The following is a 25,893-nucleotide window of genomic DNA, read 5'->3' on the forward strand; positions in this document are numbered from 1 at the left end:
AGAAAAAAAGAAAAAAAAACTCAATTTTGTGAACTCTTTAAATCCATTATTGGGCCATTAATAGGCCGAAAATGGGCCATTAATAGGTCGACAATGAGCTACTAATGGGCCGATACTCGTTAACTTAAACCCCTTTCACAAAACCATTGCCGTCGTAATCCCACTCACCAAACAACTCTTCATCGCCGGGTAAGCGAACTTCCATTTCTAAGCTATTTCGATCTCGCTTCACGTCGATCTATATTCTATTTCTAGTCAAGTTACTCTCTTCTTTTAAGGTTTTGTGGGTCGAGAAGAATCAGTTAAGACTTGCGTTTGATTCTCTAAAGTTCACTTTTTTCTTAATGATAATCTCTAAAGGAAGGATTTTTATACTAATCAAATTGAGGGTTTTTGTTTTTTTGATGCAGACAAGTGATTGACATATTCAGAAATGGCGTTTGCTAGGGCAGTGAGAAGACCAATTGGAGTATTTTATTATAGTGCTAGTGGTAGGTTTAGTTCTGGAAATGAGTATTCTACTGTGGCAAGCAAATTGGAAAATTTGTCTCAGTGCAAGAGCTCTGTGTTGTCTGGATACACAAACCCTGTTCGTGGTTTTGGGAACTTCTTAAGGAGTTTTAGTTCGACACCTGCTGTATCTGACCAGATGAGTCTTATTAAGCAACTGAGGCAAAGAACTAGTGCTCCTATTAAAGATGTCAAGGCTTCTTTAGTTGAATGTAATTGGGACCTTGGTAAGAATTGAGTTGAGATCTTTTTTATATTTTTGCTGCAGGTTCTTTTTATTTTGTGTGTTTAAAGTGGGAGTTATTGGATTTGATACAGAGGCTGCTCAGAAGGATTTGAGAAAGAGAGGGAAAGTATTGGCTTCGAAGAAATCGTCACGGACAGCTGCTGAAGGAATGCTTGCGGTTGCCCAAAATGAGGGGAAAGTTGCTGTTATTGAGCTTAACTGTGAGACAGACTTTGTTGCTAGGAATGAGATTTTTCAGTACTTGGTTAGTGCTACAAGTGTTTTTAAAACGGGTTGCTTTAATGTTGCTGAATAATGAGTGTTTCACAGCAAGGTTCTGGTGTCTTGTAGGCTTTAGCTATGGCAAAACATGCTTTGCTGGTTGAGAGCGGTTCACAGCAAGGTTCCGGTGTCTTCCCCTTCGGGCCTGAGCTTTTCGAGGTGAGTTATATCATGTACTAACTGGTTTCCTTTTGTGTCCTTAAACATTGTGGATCTATGTTGTTTTTCGTTTGTACCATCAATATCTAGTTTTCATTTACTCTAATTGATGCTGTTCAGGAGTTTAAGCTCAATCTCGATCATCCAAAAGTGAATGGTGAAACAACTGTTTCAAACGCTGTTACTGAAGTAGCTGCGATAATGGGAGAGAACGTGAGATTTAGGAGAGGTTTCTTGCTGTCTAAATCTTCAGCAGGCGTCCTTTCTGCATATCTTCACACTAGTCCTCAACCAGGTACAAATTGTTCAATATAGCTCCCTTGTCTCTGATCTCGTTTTTGTGATAAATTTTCATGCATTTTTAACTTTTCTTGTATTATGCGAATAGGGTTGGGTCGTATAGCTGGGATTGTATCTCTCGAAGTAGAAGGTGAAAATACTCAACTAGAGGCTATTCAGCGTGTAGGCTCAGAACTGGCTATGCATGTTGTAGCAGCAAAGCCTTTATTTTTAAGCAAAGACCTAGTTTCTTCAGAAGCAATAGCAAATGAACGCGAGATTCTGAAGTCTCAGGTCAATGTCACACCTCATTGTTATGAAACTGAGCTGTAATTTGTAAACAGACATAGCTTAATTTGGAAAATTTTGCTTATCAAATGTTGTATATGACAGGCAGAAAGTACAGGCAAGTCTCAGATGGCTATAGAGAAGATTGTGGAAGGACGTCTCCGTAAATATTTTGAAGAAGTTGCTCTAATGGAGCAAAAGTTTATTGTGAACGATGCTATAAACGTTAAGGTATGTGGATTTAAGCTATAACGCCGAGTTTGGCATATGATTTTCTCTGCATTGCTTGTCCTCGCTTGTTTAATGTAACTCTTGAGATTCCTATTCAACAGACACTGGTGGATAATTTGTCCAAGGAGGTGGGTTCACCTGTTAAGGTTTCCAATTTTCTGAGAGTCGAGGTTGGGGAAGGAATCGAAAGGTAAATATAACAGTGACCCATATATGTCCAGTACGATTAATCGTTGTTGTAAGATAAGTAGCTTATGAACGTGTATATTTATGTTGTGTTTTTGAAGGCTTGAAGCATCTGATGAACCTGTTGCTCAAACTGCTTGAAGATGATATAGATCAAAGACATGGTGTTAGATTTACAGACCACTCTTTCTCCTTGGGTCCTTTAGAATTTATTGCTTCAATTCCATCTTGAGATTACAAAAATCTCTCCCATAATTTTGTTGTTATAACTGTTTTGCCACACAATATGGCAATAAGATCAATCTTGTGATTGTACCTTAGGAAACTATGACAGTAATCTTGTTTTGTGTTCTCCTACTAAGATCATTACACCTTGTGGATTGTATCTGTTTCGAAGGATAAAGATTAAAAGTAGTGAATCTAGTTCGGTCTTGAACCATTCTTGTTGCTTAAGTCTTCAACTGTATAAACAAGTTTATAGCTTACCATACATATCAATCATGCAAGTATTTGTAGTCTTATTAGATGGCTCTTCAATCGTTTCACAAAAAAAAGATGCTTCTTCGATAAATCCCCAAAGAGAGAGATTTCTCCGGTTACCAACGGTCGAAATTAACGGTTTACTAAATTTAAGACAAAACCGGTTAGCTTTACCGACTATCCATAATCAACGATCATGATCAACGAGAGATAATCGTATGGTTCATATCATAAGTATGTACTTAGTTACAGTACACCAAAAATCACTTCATAGAAACCCAATTCTCTTCTTCAACCTTTTGATTTTCGAAAAAAGCAAAACTTTCGAAAAAGCAAAACTTTCTGATTCTCTCGAGATCATCATCACTCTTCACTCTCTCTCGCTCTGCACTCGTTCTCTTGGGTTCAGTCATGGTGACAGAGACGACGACGACCCGACCAACGGTTAAAGTCTCTAATCTTCCTCAAACCATAGTCGCCGACGAACTCCTCCGCTTCCTTGAGCTCCACCTCGGCGAAGACACAGTATTCGCTATCGAAATCCCAACAACTCGCGAAAATTGGAAACCACGAGACTTCGCTCGAGTACAATTCACTACCCTCGAAGTAAAATCTCGAGCCCAGCTTCTCTCTTCACAAAGCAAGCTCCTTTTCAAAACCCATAACCTAAGACTCTCTGAAGCTTACGACGATATCATCCCTCGCCCTGTAGATCCAAGGAAAAGGCTAGACGACGTCGTTTTGACTGTTGGGTTTCCTGAGTCAAGTGAAGAGAGGTTTTGTGCCCTAGAAAAGTGGGAAGGTGTGAGGTGTTGGATTTTGGAAGAGAAGAGGAGAGTTGAGTTTTGGGTTTGGGAAAGTGGTGATTGTTATAGGATTGAAGTTAGGTTTGAGGATATTGTTGAAACTCTTGGCTGTTGTGTTAATGGTGATGCTTTTGAGATTAATGCATTTCTTCTCAAGGTAAAAATACCTTTTTTTGTAATGTGTTTTTGTAACTATGTGAGTCTGTGTTGAGTTTATTTAGGAGTTCAGGATCTGTGATGATGATTGAAGATTGAATTTTTGGTGACATTTTTAGAAAATTTGGTTACTCATATGTGTTATGGAGGTTGTTGTTTGAAGTTTTAGCTTAAATTTCACTCATAGATGTATGATTGGTTCTTTGAATCTTTCTTTGACAGCTTTATGGTCTCTTCTGATTTGTTTTGTTTACCTGTTGTCTTGTTTCCAGCTGAAATATGGACCGAAGGTATTTAAAAGAGTAACAGGACCACACATAGCAACAAAGTTTAAACCTAATCGGTATTGTTTCTGCAAGGAGGATTTTGATTTCATGTGGATTCGCACGACTGATTTCTCTGGTTCAAAGTCAATCGGTATATCAACTTGCTTTTGTTTGGAGGTCGACAATGGCTCAGAGATGTTAGACATTTTCTCGTGCTTCCCTTACTACAGAAAAGACACTTTGAGTCTAACCATTGTGGATGGGAATGCGTTTGCCTCTGCTTGTCAAATTGTACCCCTCTTGAATGCTGGCAGTCTGGGGTTAGAGTTCCCATATGAGATCCTTTTCCAACTCAATTCGCTGGTTCACGCGCAGAAAATCAGTCTTTTTGCTGCGTCAAATAAGGAACTGATCAATATGTTTCGTGGTTTGAGCTTGGACACCGCATTGGTGATCCTCAAGAAACTTCATCAGCAATGCTCTATATGTTATGATCCTGTCTCCTTTGTCAAGAGTCAGATGCAATCCCCGATTAAGAAGATGAAGCATTCTCCTGCATCAGCCCATAAAAGATTGACCGAGCAGAACATCATGAGTTGTCAGAGAGCCTACGTTACACCCTCAAAGATTTATCTGTTGGGTCCAGAGCTTGAGAAAGCTAATTATGTTGTGAAGAACTTTGCAGAGCATGTCACGGATTTCATGAGAATTACTTTTGTGGAAGAGGATTGGAGCAAGCTTTCAGCAAATGCTCTTTCTGTGAACTCCAAGGATGGCTATTTTGTGAAGCCCTTTAGGACCAACATTTATAACAGGGTGTTGTCGATTCTTGGAGAAGGGATCACTGTTGGGCCTAAGAGGTTTGAGTTCTTGGCTTTTTCAGCCAGCCAACTGCGAGGAAATTCAGTCTGGATGTTTGCGTCTAACAAGAAAGTTAAAGCAGAAGATATAAGAGAATGGATGGGTTGTTTCCGTAAAATCCGAAGCATTTCCAAATGTGCTGCTAGGATGGGTCAGTTGTTCAGTGCTTCGCGGCAGACACTTAATGTCCGTGCACAAGATGTGGAGCAGATTCCTGACATTGAAGTGACTACTGATGGTGCTGACTACTGCTTCTCAGATGGCATCGGGAAAATTTCATTGGCATTTGCTAAGCAAGTTGCTCAAAAGTGTGGACTGGATTATGTCCCTTCTGCATTTCAAATTCGATACGGTGGGTACAAAGGTGTGATCGCCGTAGACCGCAGTTCCTTCAGAAAGATGTCTCTGCGTGATAGTATGCTAAAGTTTGATTCGAACAACAGAATGCTTAATGTAACCAGGTGGACAGAGTCGATGCCTTGCTTCTTAAACCGGGAGATCATTTGCCTTTTGTCGACTCTTGGAATAGAAGATGCAGTGTTTGAGGCGATGCAAGCGATGCATTTATCTATGCTGGGGAATATGCTTGAAGACCGCAATGCAGCTCTTAATGTGCTGCAGAAATTGAGTGGAGAAAATTCCAAGAATCTGCTAGTTGACATGCTGCTACATGGATATGCACCGAGTTCAGAACCATACCTCTCAATGATGCTTCGTGTACACCATGAGAGCCAACTTTCTGAACTAAAGAGTAGGTGTAGGATACTTGTACCAAAAGGGCGGATCTTGATCGGTTGCATGGATGAAATGGGTATTCTGGAGTATGGCCAAGTGTATGTTCGGGTAACCCTGACTAAAGCTGAACTGAAATCTCGTGAACAGAGCTACTTCAAGAAGATTGATGAGGAAACATCTGTGGTGATTGGGAAAGTGGTTGTGACGAAAAACCCATGTCTTCACCCGGGAGATATCAGAGTACTTGACGCTATATATGAGGTCAATTTCGAAGAAAAGGGATTTCTCGACTGCATCATCTTTCCTCAGAAGGGAGAAAGGTATGATTAAAATCCTTTAAAGCTATGCACCAAACCAGAAAACATATGCTTTTGGTTCTTAGTCTCAGCTTAGTTGATAATATATTTCTCCTTGGTTTTTGTGGACTCTACAGGCCACATCCAAATGAATGTTCTGGTGGAGATCTCGACGGAGACCAGTTTTTTGTCAGTTGGGATGAGAAGCTTATACCAAGCCAAATGGACCCTCCGATGGACTACGCCGCAAGCAGACCTCGTATAATGGATCATGATGTCACCTTAGAGGTTAGTTTCTTGAAAAGACTATGATGATGTTTCCTAAATTCCTAATCTTTGGAACAATTAGCTGATCTCGTTCTATTCACTCTGCTTTGTAGGAAATCCACAAATTTTTTGTGGATTATATGATAAGCGACACGCTTGGGATGATCTCAACTGCACATTTGATTCATGCAGACCGTGACCCAGAAAAAGCCCGGAGCCAGAAGTGTCTAGAGTTGGCGAATCTTCACTCTAGGGCTGTTGATTTTGCGAAAACTGGAGCTCCAGCTGAAATGCCTTATGCCTTAAAGCCGAGAGAGTTCCCTGATTTCCTGGAACGTTTCGAGAAACCAACATACATCTCTGAGTCTGTGTTCGGGAAACTATACCGTGCTGTGAAAAGCTCGTTAGCACAGAAAAAGCCAGAAGCTGAGACCGAGGACACGACGGCTTATGATTCGACACTTGAAGAAGCTGGCTTTGAGAGCTTTATAGAGACAGCTAAAATCCACAGAGACATGTATGCCGAGAAACTAACCTCGTTGATGACATATTACGGAGCTGTTAACGAAGAAGAGATCCTCACAGGCATTTTGAAAACCAAGGAGATGTATCTGGCGAGAGATAACCGGAGATATGGTGATATGAAGGATAGAATCACGTTGTCTGTGAAGGAACTGCAGAAAGAAGCCATGGAATGGTTCAGTAAAAGCTGCAATGAGGAACAACAGAAGAAGAAGCTAGCTTCGGCTTGGTACTACGTAACATACAACCCGAGCCAGGTCGATGAGAAGTTGAACTTCTTGAGTTTCCCGTGGATCGTCGGTGACATTTTGCTGAAGATTAAGGCTGAAAATGCACAGAGACAGAGCGTTGAAGAGCAAACAAGTGGACTTGTATCCATGTGATTCACCCCAACCCTATCTATCACTCGTTGGTGTAGTAGTATAATAATTGCTAGATAAAGGCAATTGAGACCAGCAGCATAACATCGCTTGTACATGCGTCACTCAAAAGACTAATGACTACTAATTATATTATGTGTCATTTTGTTATTTCGAATGTGAAGTTGCCCAAATGAGAGATGCAATTTGATACATTACCATGATTTATTGACATGAGCCTTTAAGACTATAGTAAACTAATAACACTTGCAATTTTAGGCTAAGCTAATAACATTCATTAACCATGTACGTGGTCTTTAACCTTTTTAAAGCCAGACAATCCAATCCAACCAAAGTTAAAATGTCATAGAGACTCATAGTGTTAATATGAGAGAATGTGTTATTGAAGGATCATCTTAAGAAATTAAAGAAGTGAGCTACTACATCTTACTTGCTAGTTTCCAATTTCTTATTTGCGGCTATCTTTTTCTTTGATCACTTTTTTTACAAGAGGTCAAATCATCAGGCAAATCGAGTGATGGTTGGTGGCACCAAATTTATTGAGTCACGGAGTCGATAAGAAGCTGACTGTTCTTTACACTTTACACACTTTACAAAATCTTAAAAATTGTGTATGCATGTTTGTTTAAAATTTCTCTAAAATTAAAGATCAGTCAGTATAGCAGCAAACATATAGTGATTAGCAATATTAAATGTCATTTTAACCTAAAGATGATATATATACACCCCTATTTAGATCTTCCACAAAACTTATATCTAGTATATATAAACATATTAAAGAGATTAAATACATATATAGATCATGTGGTGTGTGACATATGTTTCTTGTAAGGCCATGCATAATGATTTAGGACAGCCTAAGGATCGAAATATGGTTGTAACATCGTTTTACCTTTTTTTACATAACATGGAGATAATAAGAAGTCAACACATACCAAAAACTAGACTAAACTTTTATATTTGGTATTTTCTCAACTATAAACCTAGACTAAACGGTCCTAGCTAGTCCACATCACTACCACCAACATGGCAACACAATCCCATAAAAACGAATGTCGTGCTTTCTTATGGACCTTACCATTTTGTGTGGGTTTCGCAGCTCTCAAAATCACACTTGAAAGAGACACTCAACTTCAAATATTTTCCCTTTTTTGAAATTAACACTGACAATGATCGAAATCCCAATAACTTATCCAATATCTAAATGCATATATCACAATGATACGATGAGATTTTTTGGTTGCGGCTTTTAGGAAAACATACAATAGTGTGATTAATGTTGCAAGGTTACTAAAACCCCAAAACTATGTAAGGTTAAAATTTAAAGACAAGGACTTAACATTCATACCAAAAAGTTCAAATATAAATGGAGACAAAGAAAACTATTGAAGTGCATGGGAATGACACGAGAAGTGTACGTGAAGAGTGAAAACGTTCAATAAATTTGTAAGTGTGATAGGATGATATATATAAGATTCTTCTATCTATCTAGGAGTTTATTTATTAAGAACTGCAACATTTCATGAGACCTTTATTATCCTAGTCATCACATTTCACAGTATACATCTCTTGTTTACCATTTCAAACATTTATGAATATTTGATATTTCTAGTTCTATACCTTATCATTAGTAATAAATCAGACTATTGCGGTGGTCAAAATAGGTCCACGGACTTGAACGCTTCGATCTTGATTTGGCCTACTTTGTTTATATCATTTCACTCGACTCTATTGACTTGTGCATTAGTTATGCATAGCTCTACGAGTTCGACTAACTGATACCAAAACAAATCGGTTTTTTACGATTTTTCAAAATTTTTGGTTTCAAAGAAATTTACCAAAATTACTCGAATAAATAACAAATTTGAATTTCTTATTTATTTTTTATAACCAAACCGTAAACCAAATATGTTTCAAAATCTTGTCGAAATGAACCGATTTTTAATTAAAAACCAAGAAAAGTGATTTCTAATCGATTACAATAAACCGCAGGCCTAATTGGTTTTTAAAGTTATAGTTATTCTATTCATAAATTTTACTTTTCAATTCTTTATGATAAAATCAAAAGCTGTCAATGCAAAAAAAAAAGTTACTCTTAAACTCTATACGACATTTTCACATGTATATAGACTAAAACGGAAACAAATCAAAAGCGACGTAGAGCTAAAGAAGAAGCAAGTGTAGTGTTATTTTATTTTTAGAAGGTTTTTTTCCCACACATGTAGAACTTAGTATATAGTATAAGACTTTCGTAAAAAAGTTCAAGAACACATGGTATGAATCAAATTCACTTCTTTCTTTTATATAGACACTTGCCCAAAGATTCGATTCTTCCTCACGTGTAATTCTATATCCCCAAATGTAGAACAATATTATGAATTTTCTATTTGCCATATTAACAACACATTGTATAATCATAATATAATTTAACGTTAATATAAGTAACAAAAAAATTAACCGAAGCTTTTCATTGATTCCTCGTCACGTGAGACAACACGTGATTCATCAAAAAAAGACCAAAAGAAGAAAAGTAAAAGCGTGAGATTTGCTCAGAGACAAAAAAAAAATAATAATAACTCAAGCGTGCGTGCGTTAACTAACAGACGTTTATTAGTGCACACCAAAATTCACCATTAATTAAGTTAAAATTTTGAATATATAATTATATATAACAAATTATTCATAATAATTATTTAAAAAATCGCCGATAATTTTAATATCTCCGCCGGTAACAAAACTTCACCTAACGCCGTTGAATAACGACCGGTGTTTTTTTTCTTCTTTTAACGTCGCCTTTTAGTTTTAAACAGCTAAGAGAGGATCCGACCCGAATAAATCCCCAAGATCTTGAAAATGGTCCTCCACGTGCCAGCTAGAGAATCCAGACCCAGACCCAAACCCAAACCCGGATCCGAAACTCATATCCGTGAAAAGATCCTCTCCGAACAAATCTCCGCCGAAACAATCAGTCATCGACGTCGGAAAACCAAAAAACTCGTCGACTGAGAACAAAGACTCCGAAAAATCCGTATACGTACCCGAAACAGTACTCAAAGGCTCTTCCTTCACTTCAACCATTGCCGATACACCGGGAAACTCAAACTCCTCCTTAACCGCCGTAGACTCGCCGGAGAACGGAGACTGTAAAACTGAAACCGGAGAAGCAAGACATCCTCCGCCGCCGCTACTGATAAAATCTGACGTTTCTTCAGCTTCTTCTTCAACCGGAGGAGGAGGAGGAGGAGGGAAGTTGAGAAGCGCGTTAGGACCACGTAGCTGAATAGCGGCGTTATCATAAACAACGGCGGCTTCCTCCGCCGTGTCATAAGTACCTAACCAAACACGAACACGTCTTGTCGGATCTCTAATCTCCGCCGCCCATTTCCCCCACGGTCTTTGTCTCACACCACGAAACTTCCTCGACGTCGCCGATGTAACAACCACCGGAGGAGTAGCAACACTCTGCCTTCTCCTCTTCTTCGTCATCTTCATCGCCTTGTCATCTTTATCATCACACACCGATTCAAGAACCACTTCGTTCACGTACCTCTTGACACGGCGTCGTTTTCTAGATATCGCTTCAAAACCTTGTTCTTCGTCGCTTGATGAATCTGTAGCGTAAGGATCAGTCATAGAGATTCGTAAGATTCTTGGTTGTGTTGTGACTATGTTCTTGATTCTTTGCTCTCTCTGTCTCTGTAATGAAACTTTCTTCTCTGTCTCCATTTTCAAAACTCTCTCTGTTGTAATATTAACTTATGTGTTTCTTTCTTTCTTCGTTCGTGTGTTTTGTTTATATATATAAACAAAAAGTTAGGAAAAGTAAAAGAGAAACAAAAAAAGATTGATGCTTTTTTAAACAAGAGAGAAGATTTTCCCGGGAAAGTTGAAAGAAAAAAAGAAGAGAGCTTTGATATATGCTTAAGGAATCAGAGTTTGGTGAGTTAAGCAAAGGAAAGGGGAAAAAAAGAGAGAGATGCTTTTATCTTGTTTAGGAATGAATGGATTTTTTAAAAGAAATATTCCTGGGAAAAAATTTTATGCAGAGAAAAGAAAAAGTTAATGTTGTGAGAGAGTGAGTGAGAGTGACAAAAAAGATGAAGAAGAAGAAGGCAGAGAGCAGAGAACAGAGCAGAGCACATGGAAGTGAAAATATAAAAGAGAGAGACTCTGAAGAGAACAGAGTCTTTTATAGGATCTTGAAACGGCGGTTGCGGCGTTTTTACACATTTTTGTATTTTTTTTGTCATTAGGAAGGAAAAAATAAAAGTTATTAGTATTTTTATGTAAAAGTTAGGAAAATAAATTTAATAACGTGAAAGACGGTTTTGGTCTTATCTTTGACCATTAGGAATTTAATATCTTGTAATCAAGGGTGGTTTAATTGCTGTAATTAAAATTCTTGTACATAAGGGTATTTTGGTCATTTTATAACAAAGTGAAGTAAAACAAAATTAGACCGTTGCGGTGAAGTTTTTTAATTTTTAGCAGTCTCGAGTCTTTTTCTACTGCAGGTTTTCTGACGTGGCAGAGAGACAGAGACGACAACATAGGACGTTACGTCAAAAAAACAAATCTCCTTTTTATATTTCACTTTTTTTTTGTTTTTTTTTTTGTATTTTATTAATTGAATTTCTCTTGTTTTCTTTGACATGGATATTAATTAAAAAAATTTGGTTTTTTTAAAGTTTATATTTGTCCTTTTTTAAAAACACTTTTTTGTAGTAGGAAAAAAAAAGAACTCCTTTTTTCACTGCATATTTTCACATGAGTTGTTAAAAACCAGAGAAAACAAAGTGCCTTTAATATTGTTTGGTTCTTTTAACGTGGACCGTGTTTGGCTTTTTCAAGTAAATATGTAGTTAAAAAAAAAGAATTATACAAGTAAAATAAATTTCTGAAATAGAGAACTTTAGGAAGATATATTTTAAGAATTACTATAGTTATAAAAATAAAATAAAAATTGTGAAAACTTCAAGCCACCATTATAGTTTAGTATCAAAACTACTATACAACAAAAAAGAATATGAAAAATTAAATTCCTACAAAATTAATTTGCAAACATTTGGTGGTTATAAAATCTGTATACAAATCAAAAAACCCAAAATTAAATAAAATTATTGAACTACAAAGCTTTATTTTTTTGGTTATATACTAATTTGTTTAGTTATTAGTATTAGAGAAGTGCTTGTTTTATGAGAATGGAGAATATTATGTAAAATGTGTTAATTATTGATTTAACTAAAAATGTTACTACTAATTAGATTTTTTTTAAATTTATTGTGTTTTGTTAAGTTATGATTGGTTTACAAATATGAATCATCCCCTTTTATAGAAATTGTTTAAAATCAATGAAAAATTATCTTACTATATACAACCTATAAAGTATTACAACTATGTTGAGTCGGCAAAAGCTAAAATCTCCACCTTCGCGAAATCTTATAATTCACGTAAGAACTTAAACACCGATATCCACATGTGTCATTTATGCTTTGATTTAAACATGTGTGTTTTGCTTTCTTTTTTCTAAATATGGGTTTAGTATTTCTCGACTAGATGAAGTTTTTTCCTGTTCGAGCTTTTGAATTTGGTTGGTGAGTAGTGTCACACAAATAAAACATTAGTTACATATATGATACATGTTTAGCATACGAGTTTTTAATCAGGTTGAACAAACAAAAACACAACAATTAGAATTTACATTTGATCATTTTTTTGGTCCCTTGCACCCTATGAAAAAAAAAGAATAGCATCTAAAAATATTGCTTTGTTGTTATTGATATGATTTGATATGATCTTACAAAATTAGTGTTTTAGGGTTTTTTCATACAAATTAAAAAGAACAAGCTATAATTTTATAATATTTTATTAGTTTAGTAATCCACTTTATTCTATTTTTTATTTGTTACAAACAAAAGTTATAATAGTGCTAATATACAAAACATCAATCTTTGTGAAAAAGGTAAAAACAAAACCGTCAAAAACCTTCTTTTACTAACAGAGTGAGTTGTTAACTAGTTAAGGTTATTAAATGGTTACAAAATGCTAATTCTCTAAAAGATTTTAGAACATTCGACAAAATAATCATAAGATAAGTAGGAGACCCAAAAATGGATAGGTACACATGTTGATATATATATATATATATATATATAGCTCTCCAATAATTCAACCTAGTAAATAATTTGTCCCGAAGGTAAAAAGATCAGGCCATGACACCACACCATTGTGTCGATGTGACCAGTATATATATTACTAGAGTTAGAATCACCTTCACGAAACCAACATATTCGTGAATCGTGATTTCTTAGTTTAGGAATGGTTCTTCTGTTTACGTAAAAAGAAGTCGAAATAAATATTTTTTTCTGAAAAACACATTTTATTAGTCAACCATACACAATAGGAAATCGAAACACTTGCTTTGAATTTGTTAAGATTTTTGTAAATATAATAAGTATGATTACAAGACTGTTAAAAACTATGTAAGACAGGTCAAATAAACATCAAACCCAATACACCCCGTAAAAAAAAAAAAAAACAAGTTGAGCCACACAATTTTTTATGAATCCAATAAAAATAGGTTTCTTTCAAACAAATCAAACTTCGTTAGAAAGAGAATATTTAGTAGTATATGAAACATAGAGTGTAATGATTAGCCATTGGTTCATGTAATATCATCATCACACAATCATAAGAGTAAGTTTTTTCTAGTAACGGTACATTTCACATACATTTCACATACGTAATACTTTCACATAATTAATTAAAAACTCCCAAGCACATTGGTAACACATTGGGACTTGGGAGACTATATAATTTGATGTAACATTAGTTAGTGTTCAGCGAAAAGTGTAAATTATTAAATGCTAATAGGATAAAGATTTTTAGCAAAAACTTAGAAGACACTATTCAAATAGTGTTTAGGACAAAACTATATAACATGTTCTGGTCTCAGGGTGAAAATAATATATAGGTTTCGGCTCATAACCTCTTTGATTATTCAAAAGAAAAAAGTTTAAACCAAAAATTCCCAATCAAATAGTAAATATATTGGGACATGGGAGACTATATAATTTGATGTAACATTAGTTGGTGTTTAGTGAAAAGTTTAAATTAAGAAGAGACCGTACGGATCAATGTTGAAGAACATAAGGACAAGACTTGGACGTAGGAGGGAGTCCCACTTGACCGCTCTCACCGTTGTAGTTCCGCAAACGGCGCCGTTCTCTCATTTCGAGTACACATCACTTGGTTAGTTTTTTGTATTCATGTGACTTCGTCGTCTCGAGGCAAAGAAAAAGAAAAAGAACTCTTGACTCTTCTCTTTCGCTTGTTACCCATTTGTCTGCCAACATCTCTTTTAATTTGGCAATATATATGTTCATGTTACTTCAAATTTATGTTTCTTTTTCCTTGCATATATAGTTCATGAACTTGAGAAGAGAAAAGAGTCTTTCGCGTTTGGCTTATATGTCACTTTGTGGTATAAATCATTTGTACGTAACGTAACGTAACGTAAGCTATGTGAAATAATATTGACATAAAACACTTATACTAGTATTATATAAACAACGGTTCATAGTTAATGAAAATATGATATGAAAATTCAGACATATTAATAAGAGTTTGGTGACTTTGGTCCTTGCAAAGTGACCTCTTCATTAATTATTACATTGGTTCAGGTGCTTAGGAAAATGTACAACAAAAAAAAAGATAAACTAGTGAAGTAAAATAAAGGAGAGTGTTGATTTGTTTTAGGCGGTCGATGAGTATATGAATATGACATTGATGATAAAGGTTTTTTATATAACAAAAATATAAGAAAATTTATCATTCATCGATTTGGAGTTATCTTAATTTATAAAGCTAATTACAATTTATATAATTTTTTTTCTTAATTCATCGTGAAAAGGAAACGCAGTAACTTGTTTTCTTACATGTGCACTTAGTGAAATCGAAACTCAATTTTATCGTCTTTATTATTAGAATTAAGAACATAATGAGACTCTTGTTTAATATCGTTTCGACAAAGTGAACAAAAGTATATAAAAAAATGTATATTGGTAGAACAAAGCGAACCATTAAAAGTTTTCCAATAATGAACCAATTAGGCCAAATTATAATCTATAATGGTGTGTACTTGAAAAGTGCTTCAAACCATGCTGAAATTATGGGCATGGTTAAGAAACTTATGTTATGGATTTTTTTTTTCTTGGTCTGCCAAAATGGTTTTCCTTTTAAATTCATGAAATTAAAAATGTTAAAATGTTCACAATATATAGTTTAAGAAAGCAATATCCAATATTAGACTCCTATATTATACTACTATTAGTCATGTATTCATCAAGTAACACACTATTTCTAAGTTACAACTTATTGAGCTAATCAAAGCTTTACCATTTTAAATTTGGGAACATGCATGCAACCCACATAATATAATGTCTATTGAAAGTGAGTTTATATATGTTGTCCATGGTTTAGATAGAGGAATGATCGCACTTAAGAATGTTAATCAATTAAAACCTGATGATTATCAAAATCATTGATTTCAAGTTCGTATATTAGACCCCTAAATTAATTTGAACTTTAAACTCAAAAAAGTTTGTAATTATATATATGTGGCGACCCGACAAGGTCCACACCAATGAACGAAACCCACACATGACATATATGGTGCTCGTACACTCACGAATCATATACTAAACAGTACTTTAAGACATGACCATTAAAATATGACACTAGCTATATATGTTATGTGTAAACAAAACAAAACCATATATCACAATAGGGATAGAAATATCTAACATATCTGATTTAGATGACACATTCCACATTTTACCAACATTTTTTCTTAAGCTAAAATGTATACTTCTTTCTTCTTCTTTTTTGTTTTAAGCTAAAATGTATATTTTGCGATGGAAAATACAAAGAGTTTTCTATAAAGTAATTTTCTGATAAATTATTTTGACGATTTAGTTTTGTCCGAATAATTTGTTTCCTACAAAATTTGGACTAATATGATAGTTAAATCTGCTATGATTTATTTGTAGAGTATATAATAAACATTTGATAACATGAGTTGTGATATATTCCATTTGGTTTAAGTAATTTTTAAAGTGGGGTGGACGTGTGGGATGGTGAGCCAGCAGGAGATTGTCACTCGTTGTCATGTAGTGAGACAAATCTCATTAAGTATCCATTTTTTAGATTAATCAAATATAATTAGGGGATGCTTAATTTTAGGGTCCTTTCCAACACTTTCTCACGACCTTATTGCCTGTTGATCTTTAATTTGATTGAATAATACACATCACTTTTGATTTACACGTGCATTAAACTGTATAAAGTTGTACTTAAGATACTAATTTAAACTTTAGTTTAACTTAAACAATGTTTGAAAAATGTACTTGTGGTAATAGTTTATTTTAAAACTGAGATGTCTTTGTTTTGATATGCTTTCTAAAAGGTAAGTACTAACAAACTTACAACTATGTCATAAAAGAAGATGGAGATATGGGCTCGTATAATACATATTATTTTCTTGCATCTAAAATCCAACTTTTCTAATTGACAATTTAAATTATATGTTGATTCTGATTTCATTTTTCGGCAAATTTTGATTACCAATAAAACAAAAAAATTTACAGTAATTATTTACTTGAAAATATATAAATTAATTTGTACAAAAATATTGAATCGCTAGGTTTTAACTCGCGGGATGATTTTATTTTTTATAAAAAAATTATATTTTAATTTAATTCATCAAAAATTTTAAATATAGACAACAAGTAAGAAAAATATAAACATATTTACGTAAACTCAAACCCGTTCAATCATATTTATGTACAATATTAATATATTTTAATTTTTTACAGTTAAAGTATTAATAGTACTTTAATTTTTTTGTAGAGTTTAAATATTCAATAAAGCTTAAATTAAATAGTATAATATTTCAAGCTTTTAAAAGTATTAACATTTTAGAGAATTTGTTAAGAATAACCTTCTCTGGATAACCCTTTAAAAAAATGAAATTCGTTGTTGTAATTATACTTGATTAATAAATGAAATTTTTTGATTCATGAATATAATCTAATATTTTTATATTTCTTTTGTATTCAATTTTCATGGTTCGCGTTTTGGTACTATGGATAACGGGTGTCTTATTTGGATTTGGGCGTTTTGGTTGGGCCGTAAGAACATGCCTTTGTGAATTTAAAAAATCGAAGCATATTATACCAAGGGATGTGTAAAAAATCGCTTACCCAGCTTTTGATTGGTTATTGGTTATTGTATGTGGAACTTTCAGATGTGTGTTTTTCATATGATTCACTACTTGAGAATGTCTTATAGGTGTATGTAAACACTTCCCCTGATATACAATTGGAAGTTTTATGGGTTAGTTGATCGTTGATTAGACTCCAGTTTGAAGTTTTTGATATAAAATGTAATTAACATAACGTCCTCGTTCCCGTTTAAACAATTTATCTTGTTACAACGCATACTCTAGCATATTATGTTTGTTCTGTCAACCAAACCAAGAAAACAAAACGCTGTAACATCCGTGTTCGGAAATGGGTGGTGTTAATCGACACCAGTACTTTTTGGGTAAGTCCGGTTCGATTTTTCAATTTTTGATCTATACACAAAATATTTTATTATGAAATAAAACAAGTTAAACGGAAAATGTTTTCCAATATCATTTCATTATTTTACATATTATACATATCTAATTAAGTTAATTAAATAATAATTATTAAAAATAAAAATAAATTGGCATACGGTATTCTGCGGGTTAAATCCTAAACTTAACAATCAAAATACAGTTTTATACAATCTTAAACATTAAACAAAACAAACAAATAAATTTAAATTTAAATATAAAAATTCTAGTCAAAGAATCGTCCCACGGTAGACCGCACGTTAAAATCTAGTTGCAATCACTTATTCGTCTCCTTCTCTTTGGGTAGGCCTGACCGAGGTTACGATTATCACTGTTACGTTTATTAACCACCTGTTATGATTATAAATTTTCTTTAACCATAACCTTAATCTTTATATATACGGTTACAACGGTTACGGTTATATACGGTTATGGTTAATTTTGGTTACGGTTAAATACGGTTACGGTTAGTTAATAATTATGATATAAATAATATTATACACAAAATTTTAAATTTTCTTACCATATCAATAATGTTTATTTACAGTATGAAATATATGTAATTATATGATTCAAATATTTATAGTATATTAGTTAAAGAAATGATTTTTGTTTAATCAAACACAAATACAAATATATAAATTAATGGTTATGAACCTACAAATATTTAATTTAATTATTTTTGATTTGATTAATAGAAATGAGTAGTTGAGTGTATTAGAGTTACTAGTTTACATATTTAATCATTTAAAATATTGTTTTAGTGAAATAATTTTTATTAAAGGTTTAACCTTACGGTTAATTATATAGTTAACCAACGGTTTTATACGATTACGGTTAAAAAAAATTTATAACCAAACTGAATTATTTTTACGGTTATTTTAACCGTTTTATAGGGTTACCGTTGAAAAAACGGTCCTTGTTAAGGTTAAAAATACGGTTAAAGTAAGAATTTGGTTGGGAAGTTATTCTCACACGCTCAATCACTTCTTCTTCAAGTAATCTCCGGAAAAGTTCACTCCCGAGTCTTCACTTCATCCTCTCTGTTACCCTAATTGACAGAATCAGAAACGTCAAAAGCAAAGTTTCGACTCTACGAAGTAATCATCAATACGTATGTTCATTCTCAATCCCTAGACTCATCGATCTCTTAACTTTCGTTGTTGGGTCGTCGTCGTCGTCTTCTTTCAATCAATGGTGGTGTTTCTTCAACGAGAGCAAAAGAAAAGTTGATTTGGATGTGTACAGTTTTGAGATTGTGATCAAAAGGTTGTTGTTAAGCAGGTGAGATTGAGAAAAGCTTTGATCAAAAAAAAAAAAAAAAAAACTTATTAGTCAACTATCGAGCCAGCTTCCAGGGCGTTTGATGGTTTTGTGGTTTGTGAGCTCTGAGTTTGACCGACGATTCTAAAATATCCTGAGTGCACATTCAAGATTCTTCTGACCATAGCAACGCGATGAACATCCTTACCAACTCGAGCCTTGCAAATGTCCTTGTATCTAATGTAGAAAATTGCATCATAGGCATCAAGTCCCATATTATAGGGCTCCAGGTTTCGTGTAATCTCCATAGCCACTTTCAGAATCGTCAAATCGGTCATACCATGTGTGATATCGTTCCTGAAAGATGTGGCAACTGCAAGTTCCAAATACAGACGAATCCAGTCATTCTCTTGAACCTCTGATTCCTTCAGCTGCCAACAAATAAAAAACATTGTTGATCATAAGAAGCAAAAAAGATCTAAAAAAACAGACTGGATTTTAAAAATCAAGATTACCACGTAAAATCGGCCTGTGTCGTCGTTGAAAGGATCCTCTGACGGTAACTCAGGCATGAATTGTCTGAGAACCTTGTTATTCAACACGTTTGTTGTTTTGTATCCACCATCGTTAACTCTGGTTTCCCCTACACAAAATATTAGTTATAAATTCGGCAAATTTAAAGAGAGACAGTGATGATGACATATATATTACCAAAACCAATAATTTATTTTTACCTAGAGGCATAGCAACACTGCATAACAAAATGAATTGGCCATAATCCAATTCACAAACTCGAGCCCGAAAAGTTATAAATTGAAGCAAACCAGAACTGGAACTGGCCTTTAGGTCCAAGGCCTGAAAGGTTATGCAGTAAGTGGAAGCAGCAGAACCAGTGGACTTGGTGTATTTCTCTACGCTACTGATCTTCAAGTCTTTGCCTTTGAGTAAATTGTAACGATGAAGTCCCAACTTAGCATAAAGGGGAACTAAGGCAAGACGAGGAGCGTACGTATCAGTGGACATCGAATAATTCAAACCACGGTGGACTTTGAAGAGATCCTTAAGACATGCACGTTTGTAAATTTGTTATTAGCAAAAAAGATGAGTATAGTCAAAACTAAGAAACTGCGATACAGAATCAAATTAAACAAACAACAAAGTTATATCAAACAAGTATCATTATTACATCGTCTATCGTTTGCTTCACGACCTTGGCACTGTCACGCTCATCCTTCTCACGATCCTCTTCTGATCTCGACAACGGCGGCGTTTTCATCTGACTTTCCTCTTCTGATCTCGATAACGACGGCAACTTCATACCAATTTCGCCTACTGAGCTCGATAACGACGGCGCCTCCATCTTCTCTTCGGCGGCTGATGGATGTGTGGATGCTTTTTTGTTTTTTTTTTCTTTCTTGGTCGATTTAGGTTTTCTTCACTCCGCGACATTTAGGCATGTCAATTAGGGCTAAAGCCCGCGGGCTAGTTTGGCCCGGCCCTGAAAAACATCGGGGTCGGGCTTAAATATATATATCCAGAAAAAACCGGGCCTTTTGGGCTAATGCCATTCGGGCTAAAGGGTTTTTTGGGCTTAGCCCGGTCGGGCTCGGGCCGGCCCGAAAAGCCATTATACAAATATATTTTGAATTTTTTGAATATTTTAGTTTGATTAAAAGATTTGATTAATGTTATAGTTTTCATATTTACTTACTAGTCTTACTTATTACTTTTAAAATCTTTATACAAAGCTAAAACTAAATATATATAAGTATCATGATTTTGAAATCATCAAAATATCTATTAAATTTTGACTCTATCTTATACTTTAAAGTATTTTAGTTCTATGTTTTATTGGGTTAAAGTGTAAATAATTTATTTGGCTTTTATTTTTTTCTCATAAATTAAGTTAGTTTTATTGAATATTGATAAGTTATTTAAAATTTGATGCATTATTTTTATAGTAGACCTTTAAATATAGTTTTTAAAGAACTATTATGAACTTAGAAATTGATTTTTTTATCGGTAAATAAAGCCCAAAAAAGCCCGAAAAGCCCTGTAGCCCTGTTAGGGCCGGGGCGGGCTTTGAAATATAGGCTCGGAAACTTTTCGGGCCGGGCCGGGCCGGGCTCACATATATGAGGGTTTTACGGGTTTTGTGCCGGGCCGGGCCGGGCTAGCCCGATTGACATGCATAGCGACATTTATTTACCTCACTTCTGGGCCTTAATTGGGCTTCCCCAACACATTTAATATCAACTCTTCCCAGCCTGTCAGCTTTTGGGAAGATTCTAACCTCTATCTGTATGGATTCATTTATTTTATTTTATTTTTCTGTCGTCAACTTTTCATTAAGTCTGAATAAGAAGATTACATAAGGAAACAGAAAACACAGTAGGTCTAGAGGGGAGTACGTGTAAGAACACGTGTATGCATGATGGAAGTGGAAAGGCACAATCATCGAACATGGCATCTCCACCGAACTAACCACCGATCATTTTTCCGATCACCACGGATGAAATTTCGTTTTCCACCCCGAACAAACACTTTTTCTGCTCAAGGATTTTACGGGGTTTTCAGCAACAAACTCCAATCACCTTAAAAAACTACCTTTTGCTAAATATTTTCGAGCAAAGAAACAGAGATTCGTAAGTCATCAGATTCATAAAGTACAAAAGACGTGATAAGTGAGAGGGCAGATCAGTCGCAAAACACGCTCTTCTAAACTGTTCTACACTAGTCAAAGAGATCCACTCAACACGATTTGCAGTCTTAAGGTGATACCTTCATCCAACGCCGATTTATGGCTCTAGTTGGGTATGAAGGATTTATTCTTCTTGCGAATGAAATCGAGCAGCCAATGATCCTCGAAACTCTGAAATAGTTAGCCGGCTTTTAAATCTTCTATGTAAGAAGATATTTAGACCTCTGCAAAAGGAAGCAAAACAAAAAAAAAAACTAAAACTAAAACTAAAACTAAAAGAAGATAGCCACAATGGCTAAGATAAAACTCGCACTTAGACGAGAGGATATACAAATCCAGCCATAGCTGGAACAAAAAAAAACTGACGTCGTCGATAAAACAACTACGATGAGCTTTTCTCTCTAAAAGATGTATGGATTCATTGTATACGTCAAATTTCAACCTGAATAATTTCAAAAGTGTATTTTCATACTTTAACTTTGTTATCGTGTGAATTTCAACCTAAACTAAATATTTTTTCGAATTAACAACATGCAAAAATCAACATTGACCAGATTATGTTGGTTAACTACGATGAGTCAGATGCCATGTAGACAGATTTTGCTGAGTCATATGTCACATGTACAAATTTTGCTTAGTCACTTGCCATGTGTCAAATAATGTGGTTTAACTAAAATCGATTAAGTGACAGTAATTAATGCCAATGACATTCTTTGTAAATACTATTGAATTCCAGAAATTATTTTAAAAACTGGTGCAAAAATGTTAATATAGGTTAATCGTCTACGTTTAATAAAATTAGTAAAACCATACTTAATTTCAATCTTGTTACAAGCCAAAGACCAATACGAACAAACCTTTTATGTGCTTCGGTGTCGCTCGCTCAGCATAAGGCAACAACGATAAGCAATCTTTCAACCCGGAAAGAGCCACCTTCAGATTGGTTTTATCTTGCACATATAAATGGTTAAGTATCTGAATAATGATAGCACCAAGTAGTAGCATTCTTGCAAGTATAAAAGGCTTTTTGTTACAACACGAAAAAAGTTGGAACTAACCTTTTGAGGATACATGGAAAATGAAGGTGGGTAGTAGTCCACAACAAGGTGTCAAAACTCCAAAGCCATCAAACGGTATTAAAATGGGTCTTAGGCCCATGAAGAGGCCCAGAAATAAACTCGTTTTTTATTATTTAGACGCCTTGTCGTTTTGTATTATCCTCTAAGAAACTGTGTCCCGTTTTTGTTTTTGTCATAGTCTAGAAACAGACAACTTCAAATTACTCATCACCACGTTGCGAACATCCGATCTACGTCCTTTCTCTCTCTCTCTCCCAATCTCTCTACGCCACAGAATCCTCGATTTTACGAAATATCTCCGATCGTTAACGGCGACCGCCAATTTTTCCGGTAAAAGATGAATGACGGAGATGTATCGAGGCAGATCCAGCAGATGGTGAGATTCATCCGCCAAGAAGCGGAGGAGAAGGCAAACGAGATCTCTGTTTCTGCTGAAGAAGTATGTGTCTTCTTCACTTGTTTCTCTTTCCAATTCTCAGATCTTCTGATTTCGAATTGTAATACTCGTTTCTCGATTTCAATCTCGGAAGTGGTTTTTTCTGATCTGGTGTGTTTGGATGATTTTTTTTTGTAGGAGTTCAACATTGAGAAACTGCAGCTAGTTGAGGCGGAGAAGAAGAAGATCAGGCAAGATTATGAGAAGAAGGAGAAGCAAGCTGACGTGCGTAAGAAGATGTGAGTTCAATTTTGGATTTATTAACCGATCGTTTTTTAGTTTTACTGATTTGATCTAAGTTGGATTCGCCTTTTGAACTGGATTACAATGTCTTTGAGGTTTAGTTTACTGATTTGATCTTAAGTTTGATTCGCCTTGTGTTCTGGATTAACAATGTCTTTGACCTTTGAACTTTAGAAATGTATGATTCATGGTTTACTACTAGGTTGAGATCTCTAATTATCTGTGAAACTGGTCTTGCTCATTACTGTGTTAGTGTGTATTACTTTGGCAGGAAATAGCTTTGTCATAGATGTTTTTGTTTTGTTTTTCAGTGATTACTCTATGCAGCTAAATGCCTCGAGGATCAAAGTTCTTCAAGCGCAGGACGATATTGTCAACGCCATGAAAGACCAAGCAGCTAAGGATCTACTCAACGTGAGTCGCGATGAGAATGCCTATAAAAAGCTTCTCAAGGATCTGATTGTTCAGGTTGGTACTTTAAAAGTGATACATTCAATTAATTTTTGGTATTGGAACTTTTATTTTGTGTATCCTTGTGGTTTATTTTAAGCATCTGATTATGTAATTGCTTTCTTTTGTTGGATGGCAATTAATTCTTTTGTGGTCTGACCTCTTCTTCTTATCTACGCTGATAACATTTTTCATTTCTTATACTTTTTGGTCTGTTAAAGATTCTCTCCTGTATTGTTGCAGTGTTTGCTTCGATTGAAAGAACCTGGTGTGTTGTTGCGTTGTCGTGAAGAGGACTTGAGTTTAGTTGAAGCTGTGCTTGATGATGCAAAGGAGGAATATGCTGGTAAAGCAAAGGTTCATGCCCCAGAGGTTGCTGTGGACACAAAAATATTCCTTCCACCTCCTCCTAAATCAAGTGACCCTCATGGTCTCCACTGGTAAAATTCATGTTTCTCATCATTACTTTATATTGCAGTCATGTAGTAATTATTTTTAGATTTGTAGAAAAAAGACATTATCGGTATTTAGATCCGGCTTTGATATGCATTTTGGAACTTGTTATAGCTCTGGAGGTGTTGTGCTAGCATCTCGTGATGGGAAAATCGTGTGCGAGAACACTCTCGATGCACGTCTGGATGTGGCATTCCGCATGAAACTCCCAGTGGTATGGAAACAAATTCTTAGATTGTTTTCTGTGATCCATCAGTAACTGTCTAGTCTGACTTTGGTTCTCTGATCTTTTTCGCAGATCCGTAAGTCGTTGTTCGGCGAAGTAACGGCCTAATGAAAGAAAGAGAGATTGAGAGAGATGATACAAACCGGTTTGTGTTTGGTTACTACCCATCTTGGGAGAGATTCCTCTTTGTTGTGATTCTTTGTATTTTACAAACTTTTTTACGTTGATGCCAAACTCATCGAACTCTTCGTTTTTTGCATTTCTTTTATTTTTCCTCATTTCTCGAGTGTGTGTTATCATGGCTATAAAGATAAATAAAATGAAAGACATTTTTTTCGTTCGTAACATGATCTTCTTCTACAACATTCCTCAAACTATGTTCAGCCTCTTAGTGAAAGTTATTCAAACAACTGAGCCAGGTGCGATTATGTCAGAACCAAAATCAACTGGAGCTGAACCAGTTTCGGTCAGCCTCGAGAACAATGTGTCCGCCAATATAGCGAGCACGAACGATTTCAAACCAGCCGCAATTGCTGGTTCTGATTTATGGGTGAACCTTATCAAAGGATCAGGCAAGCCGCTTAAGAAGTCAGGAGAGGCTTTTACGCTTGAGTCTGGAGAAGCATGTGTGCGAATTCCAAACTCTATCATTGAGAGAAACAAGAAATCTTGGGACTTCTTTGTCTTGGGTCAGTTCTATTTCGATCCCCCTGCTCAAGGAACCATTCACAACATTGTTAATGGAATTTGGAGCAAATATTATCGTGAGATTGCTGTATCAAAAATGGAAGGAAATGCTTTCCTATTTCGGATCCCCAATGCCGCTACGCGTTCTCGTGTCCTTAACCAATGTCTTTGGCAAATAGATGGAAAAACAATGTTTGTTGCAAAATGGGAGCCCGGAGTCACCCCTGCAAAACCTGAGCTCACGTCAGCTCCTATATGGCTTGAACTAAGGAACGTCCCACTCCAATTCTTTCATGAAGAAGGGCTTCAGCGTATTGCAAGTCTTGTTGGTGACCCAAAGGCCTTGCATCCCTCAACACATAATAAAACAAACTTGGAAGTGGCAAAAGTCTTCACCCTCATCGATCCTAGGAAGCCTCTTCCTGAAGCGGTAAATGTCCAATTTGACTCAGGACAAATTCAAAGGGTTCTAGTGTCCAGTCCATGGATGCCGCCGGTATGCGTTTACTGTAAAGGTATAGGCCATAGTTTGAGGCATTGCAATATTGCCCCAGTTTCTTGTGTGGCTTGCAATTCCTCCTCTCACTTACCAGAGAAGTGTCCAAAGCTTAAGCATGCGGGTCCGAAGAAGCCTAGAAGCAATCAGAAGGAAAAGGAAAGCTCTCATGGGTCTGGTTCTCAAGCAAAGAGGGATTCAGGGACGGTATGGGCAGTGAAGCCCACTACTGCTGGTCCCGCACCTCCCAAACCCAAATCTGCCCCTCT

The 25,893-nt window shown here is 35.4% G+C and overlaps 5 protein-coding genes across 6 annotated transcripts; 3 read left to right on the top strand and 2 right to left on the bottom strand.

The window, feature by feature from the left end:
- The first annotated feature begins 132 nt into the window (after nucleotides 1–132).
- On the top strand, nucleotides 133–2,600 carry LOC17883329 (elongation factor Ts, mitochondrial). Of its 2 annotated transcripts, none has more exons than XM_023780823.1 (9): nucleotides 133–189; nucleotides 411–737; nucleotides 829–1,001; nucleotides 1,088–1,177; nucleotides 1,298–1,472; nucleotides 1,566–1,750; nucleotides 1,850–1,975; nucleotides 2,077–2,165; nucleotides 2,263–2,600. In XM_023780823.1, exons 2-9 carry the CDS (start codon nucleotides 434–436, stop codon nucleotides 2,300–2,302), a joined length of 1,182 nt encoding a protein of 393 aa, XP_023636591.1. In that variant the 5' UTR covers nucleotides 133–189; nucleotides 411–433; the 3' UTR covers nucleotides 2,303–2,600. The 2 variants fall into 2 exon arrangements, with proteins under 2 accessions (XP_023636591.1, XP_023636590.1); XM_023780822.1 differs by lacking the exon at nucleotides 133–189 and adding an exon at nucleotides 196–301.
- A 387-nt stretch (nucleotides 2,601–2,987) lies between these two features.
- Nucleotides 2,988–7,122, top strand: LOC17882313 (RNA-dependent RNA polymerase 2). The gene is made up of 4 exons (XM_006286871.2): nucleotides 2,988–3,604; nucleotides 3,876–5,785; nucleotides 5,899–6,049; nucleotides 6,142–7,122. The coding sequence occupies exons 1-4, from the start codon at nucleotides 3,053–3,055 to the stop codon at nucleotides 6,931–6,933; spliced, it is 3,405 nt and encodes a 1,134-aa protein (XP_006286933.2). The 5' UTR covers nucleotides 2,988–3,052; the 3' UTR covers nucleotides 6,934–7,122.
- A 2,419-nt stretch (nucleotides 7,123–9,541) lies between these two features.
- LOC17884252 (ethylene-responsive transcription factor CRF1) lies at nucleotides 9,542–10,994 on the bottom strand. The gene has a single exon (XM_006288217.2). It carries the CDS (start codon nucleotides 10,654–10,656, stop codon nucleotides 9,733–9,735), a length of 924 nt encoding a protein of 307 aa, XP_006288279.1. The 5' UTR covers nucleotides 10,657–10,994; the 3' UTR covers nucleotides 9,542–9,732.
- A 7,697-nt stretch (nucleotides 10,995–18,691) lies between these two features.
- LOC17882493 (UPF0725 protein EMB2204) lies at nucleotides 18,692–20,266 on the bottom strand. The gene is made up of 4 exons (XM_006288121.2): nucleotides 20,040–20,266; nucleotides 19,588–19,912; nucleotides 19,369–19,496; nucleotides 18,692–19,284 (listed from the first exon to the last, which is right to left on the bottom strand). The coding sequence occupies exons 1-4, from the start codon at nucleotides 20,211–20,213 to the stop codon at nucleotides 18,922–18,924; spliced, it is 990 nt and encodes a 329-aa protein (XP_006288183.1). The 5' UTR covers nucleotides 20,214–20,266; the 3' UTR covers nucleotides 18,692–18,921.
- Nucleotides 20,267–22,856: 2,590 nt separating this feature from the next.
- On the top strand, nucleotides 22,857–24,786 carry LOC17881228 (V-type proton ATPase subunit E1). Its single transcript, XM_006288524.2, has 6 exons — nucleotides 22,857–23,072; nucleotides 23,208–23,308; nucleotides 23,624–23,780; nucleotides 24,006–24,202; nucleotides 24,330–24,429; nucleotides 24,514–24,786. The coding sequence occupies exons 1-6, from the start codon at nucleotides 22,971–22,973 to the stop codon at nucleotides 24,547–24,549; spliced, it is 693 nt and encodes a 230-aa protein (XP_006288586.1). The 5' UTR covers nucleotides 22,857–22,970; the 3' UTR covers nucleotides 24,550–24,786.
- The last annotated feature ends 1,107 nt before the right edge of the window (nucleotides 24,787–25,893 follow it).

This window comes from Capsella rubella, unplaced genomic scaffold, assembly GCF_000375325.1.
Source record: "Capsella rubella cultivar Monte Gargano unplaced genomic scaffold, Caprub1_0 scaffold_6, whole genome shotgun sequence".
Taxonomy (NCBI): Eukaryota; Viridiplantae; Streptophyta; class Magnoliopsida; order Brassicales; family Brassicaceae; genus Capsella; species Capsella rubella.

What these genes read in the sequence shown, in the direction of transcription:
- LOC17882493 (XM_006288121.2), bottom strand. Translation starts at nt 20,213, where the DNA reads ATGGAGGCGCCGTCGTTATCGAGCTCAGTAGGCGAAATTGGTATGAAG. An exon ending in CAGTGTTGCTATGCCTCTAG is followed by an intron (nt 19,497 to 19,587) that starts GTAAAAATAAAT and finishes TATTTTGTGTAG; the next exon opens with GGGAAACCAGAGTTAACGAT. An exon ending in ACACAGGCCGATTTTACGTG is followed by an intron (nt 19,285 to 19,368) that starts GTAATCTTGATT and finishes ATTTGTTGGCAG; the next exon opens with CTGAAGGAATCAGAGGTTCA.
- LOC17883329 (XM_023780823.1), top strand. Translation starts at nt 434, where the DNA reads ATGGCGTTTGCTAGGGCAGTGAGAAGACCAATTGGAGTATTTTATTAT. An exon ending in ATGAGATTTTTCAGTACTTG is followed by an intron (nt 1,002 to 1,087) that starts GTTAGTGCTACA and finishes GGTGTCTTGTAG; the next exon opens with GCTTTAGCTATGGCAAAACA. An exon ending in ACGATGCTATAAACGTTAAG is followed by an intron (nt 1,976 to 2,076) that starts GTATGTGGATTT and finishes CCTATTCAACAG; the next exon opens with ACACTGGTGGATAATTTGTC.
- LOC17882313 (XM_006286871.2), top strand. Translation starts at nt 3,053, where the DNA reads ATGGTGACAGAGACGACGACGACCCGACCAACGGTTAAAGTCTCTAAT. An exon ending in TTTCCTCAGAAGGGAGAAAG is followed by an intron (nt 5,786 to 5,898) that starts GTATGATTAAAA and finishes TGGACTCTACAG; the next exon opens with GCCACATCCAAATGAATGTT. An exon ending in ATCATGATGTCACCTTAGAG is followed by an intron (nt 6,050 to 6,141) that starts GTTAGTTTCTTG and finishes TCTGCTTTGTAG; the next exon opens with GAAATCCACAAATTTTTTGT.
- LOC17881228 (XM_006288524.2), top strand. Translation starts at nt 22,971, where the DNA reads ATGAATGACGGAGATGTATCGAGGCAGATCCAGCAGATGGTGAGATTC. An exon ending in GCTGACGTGCGTAAGAAGAT is followed by an intron (nt 23,309 to 23,623) that starts GTGAGTTCAATT and finishes TTTGTTTTTCAG; the next exon opens with TGATTACTCTATGCAGCTAA. An exon ending in GACCCTCATGGTCTCCACTG is followed by an intron (nt 24,203 to 24,329) that starts GTAAAATTCATG and finishes AACTTGTTATAG; the next exon opens with CTCTGGAGGTGTTGTGCTAG.
- LOC17884252 (XM_006288217.2), bottom strand. Translation starts at nt 10,656, where the DNA reads ATGGAGACAGAGAAGAAAGTTTCATTACAGAGACAGAGAGAGCAAAGA.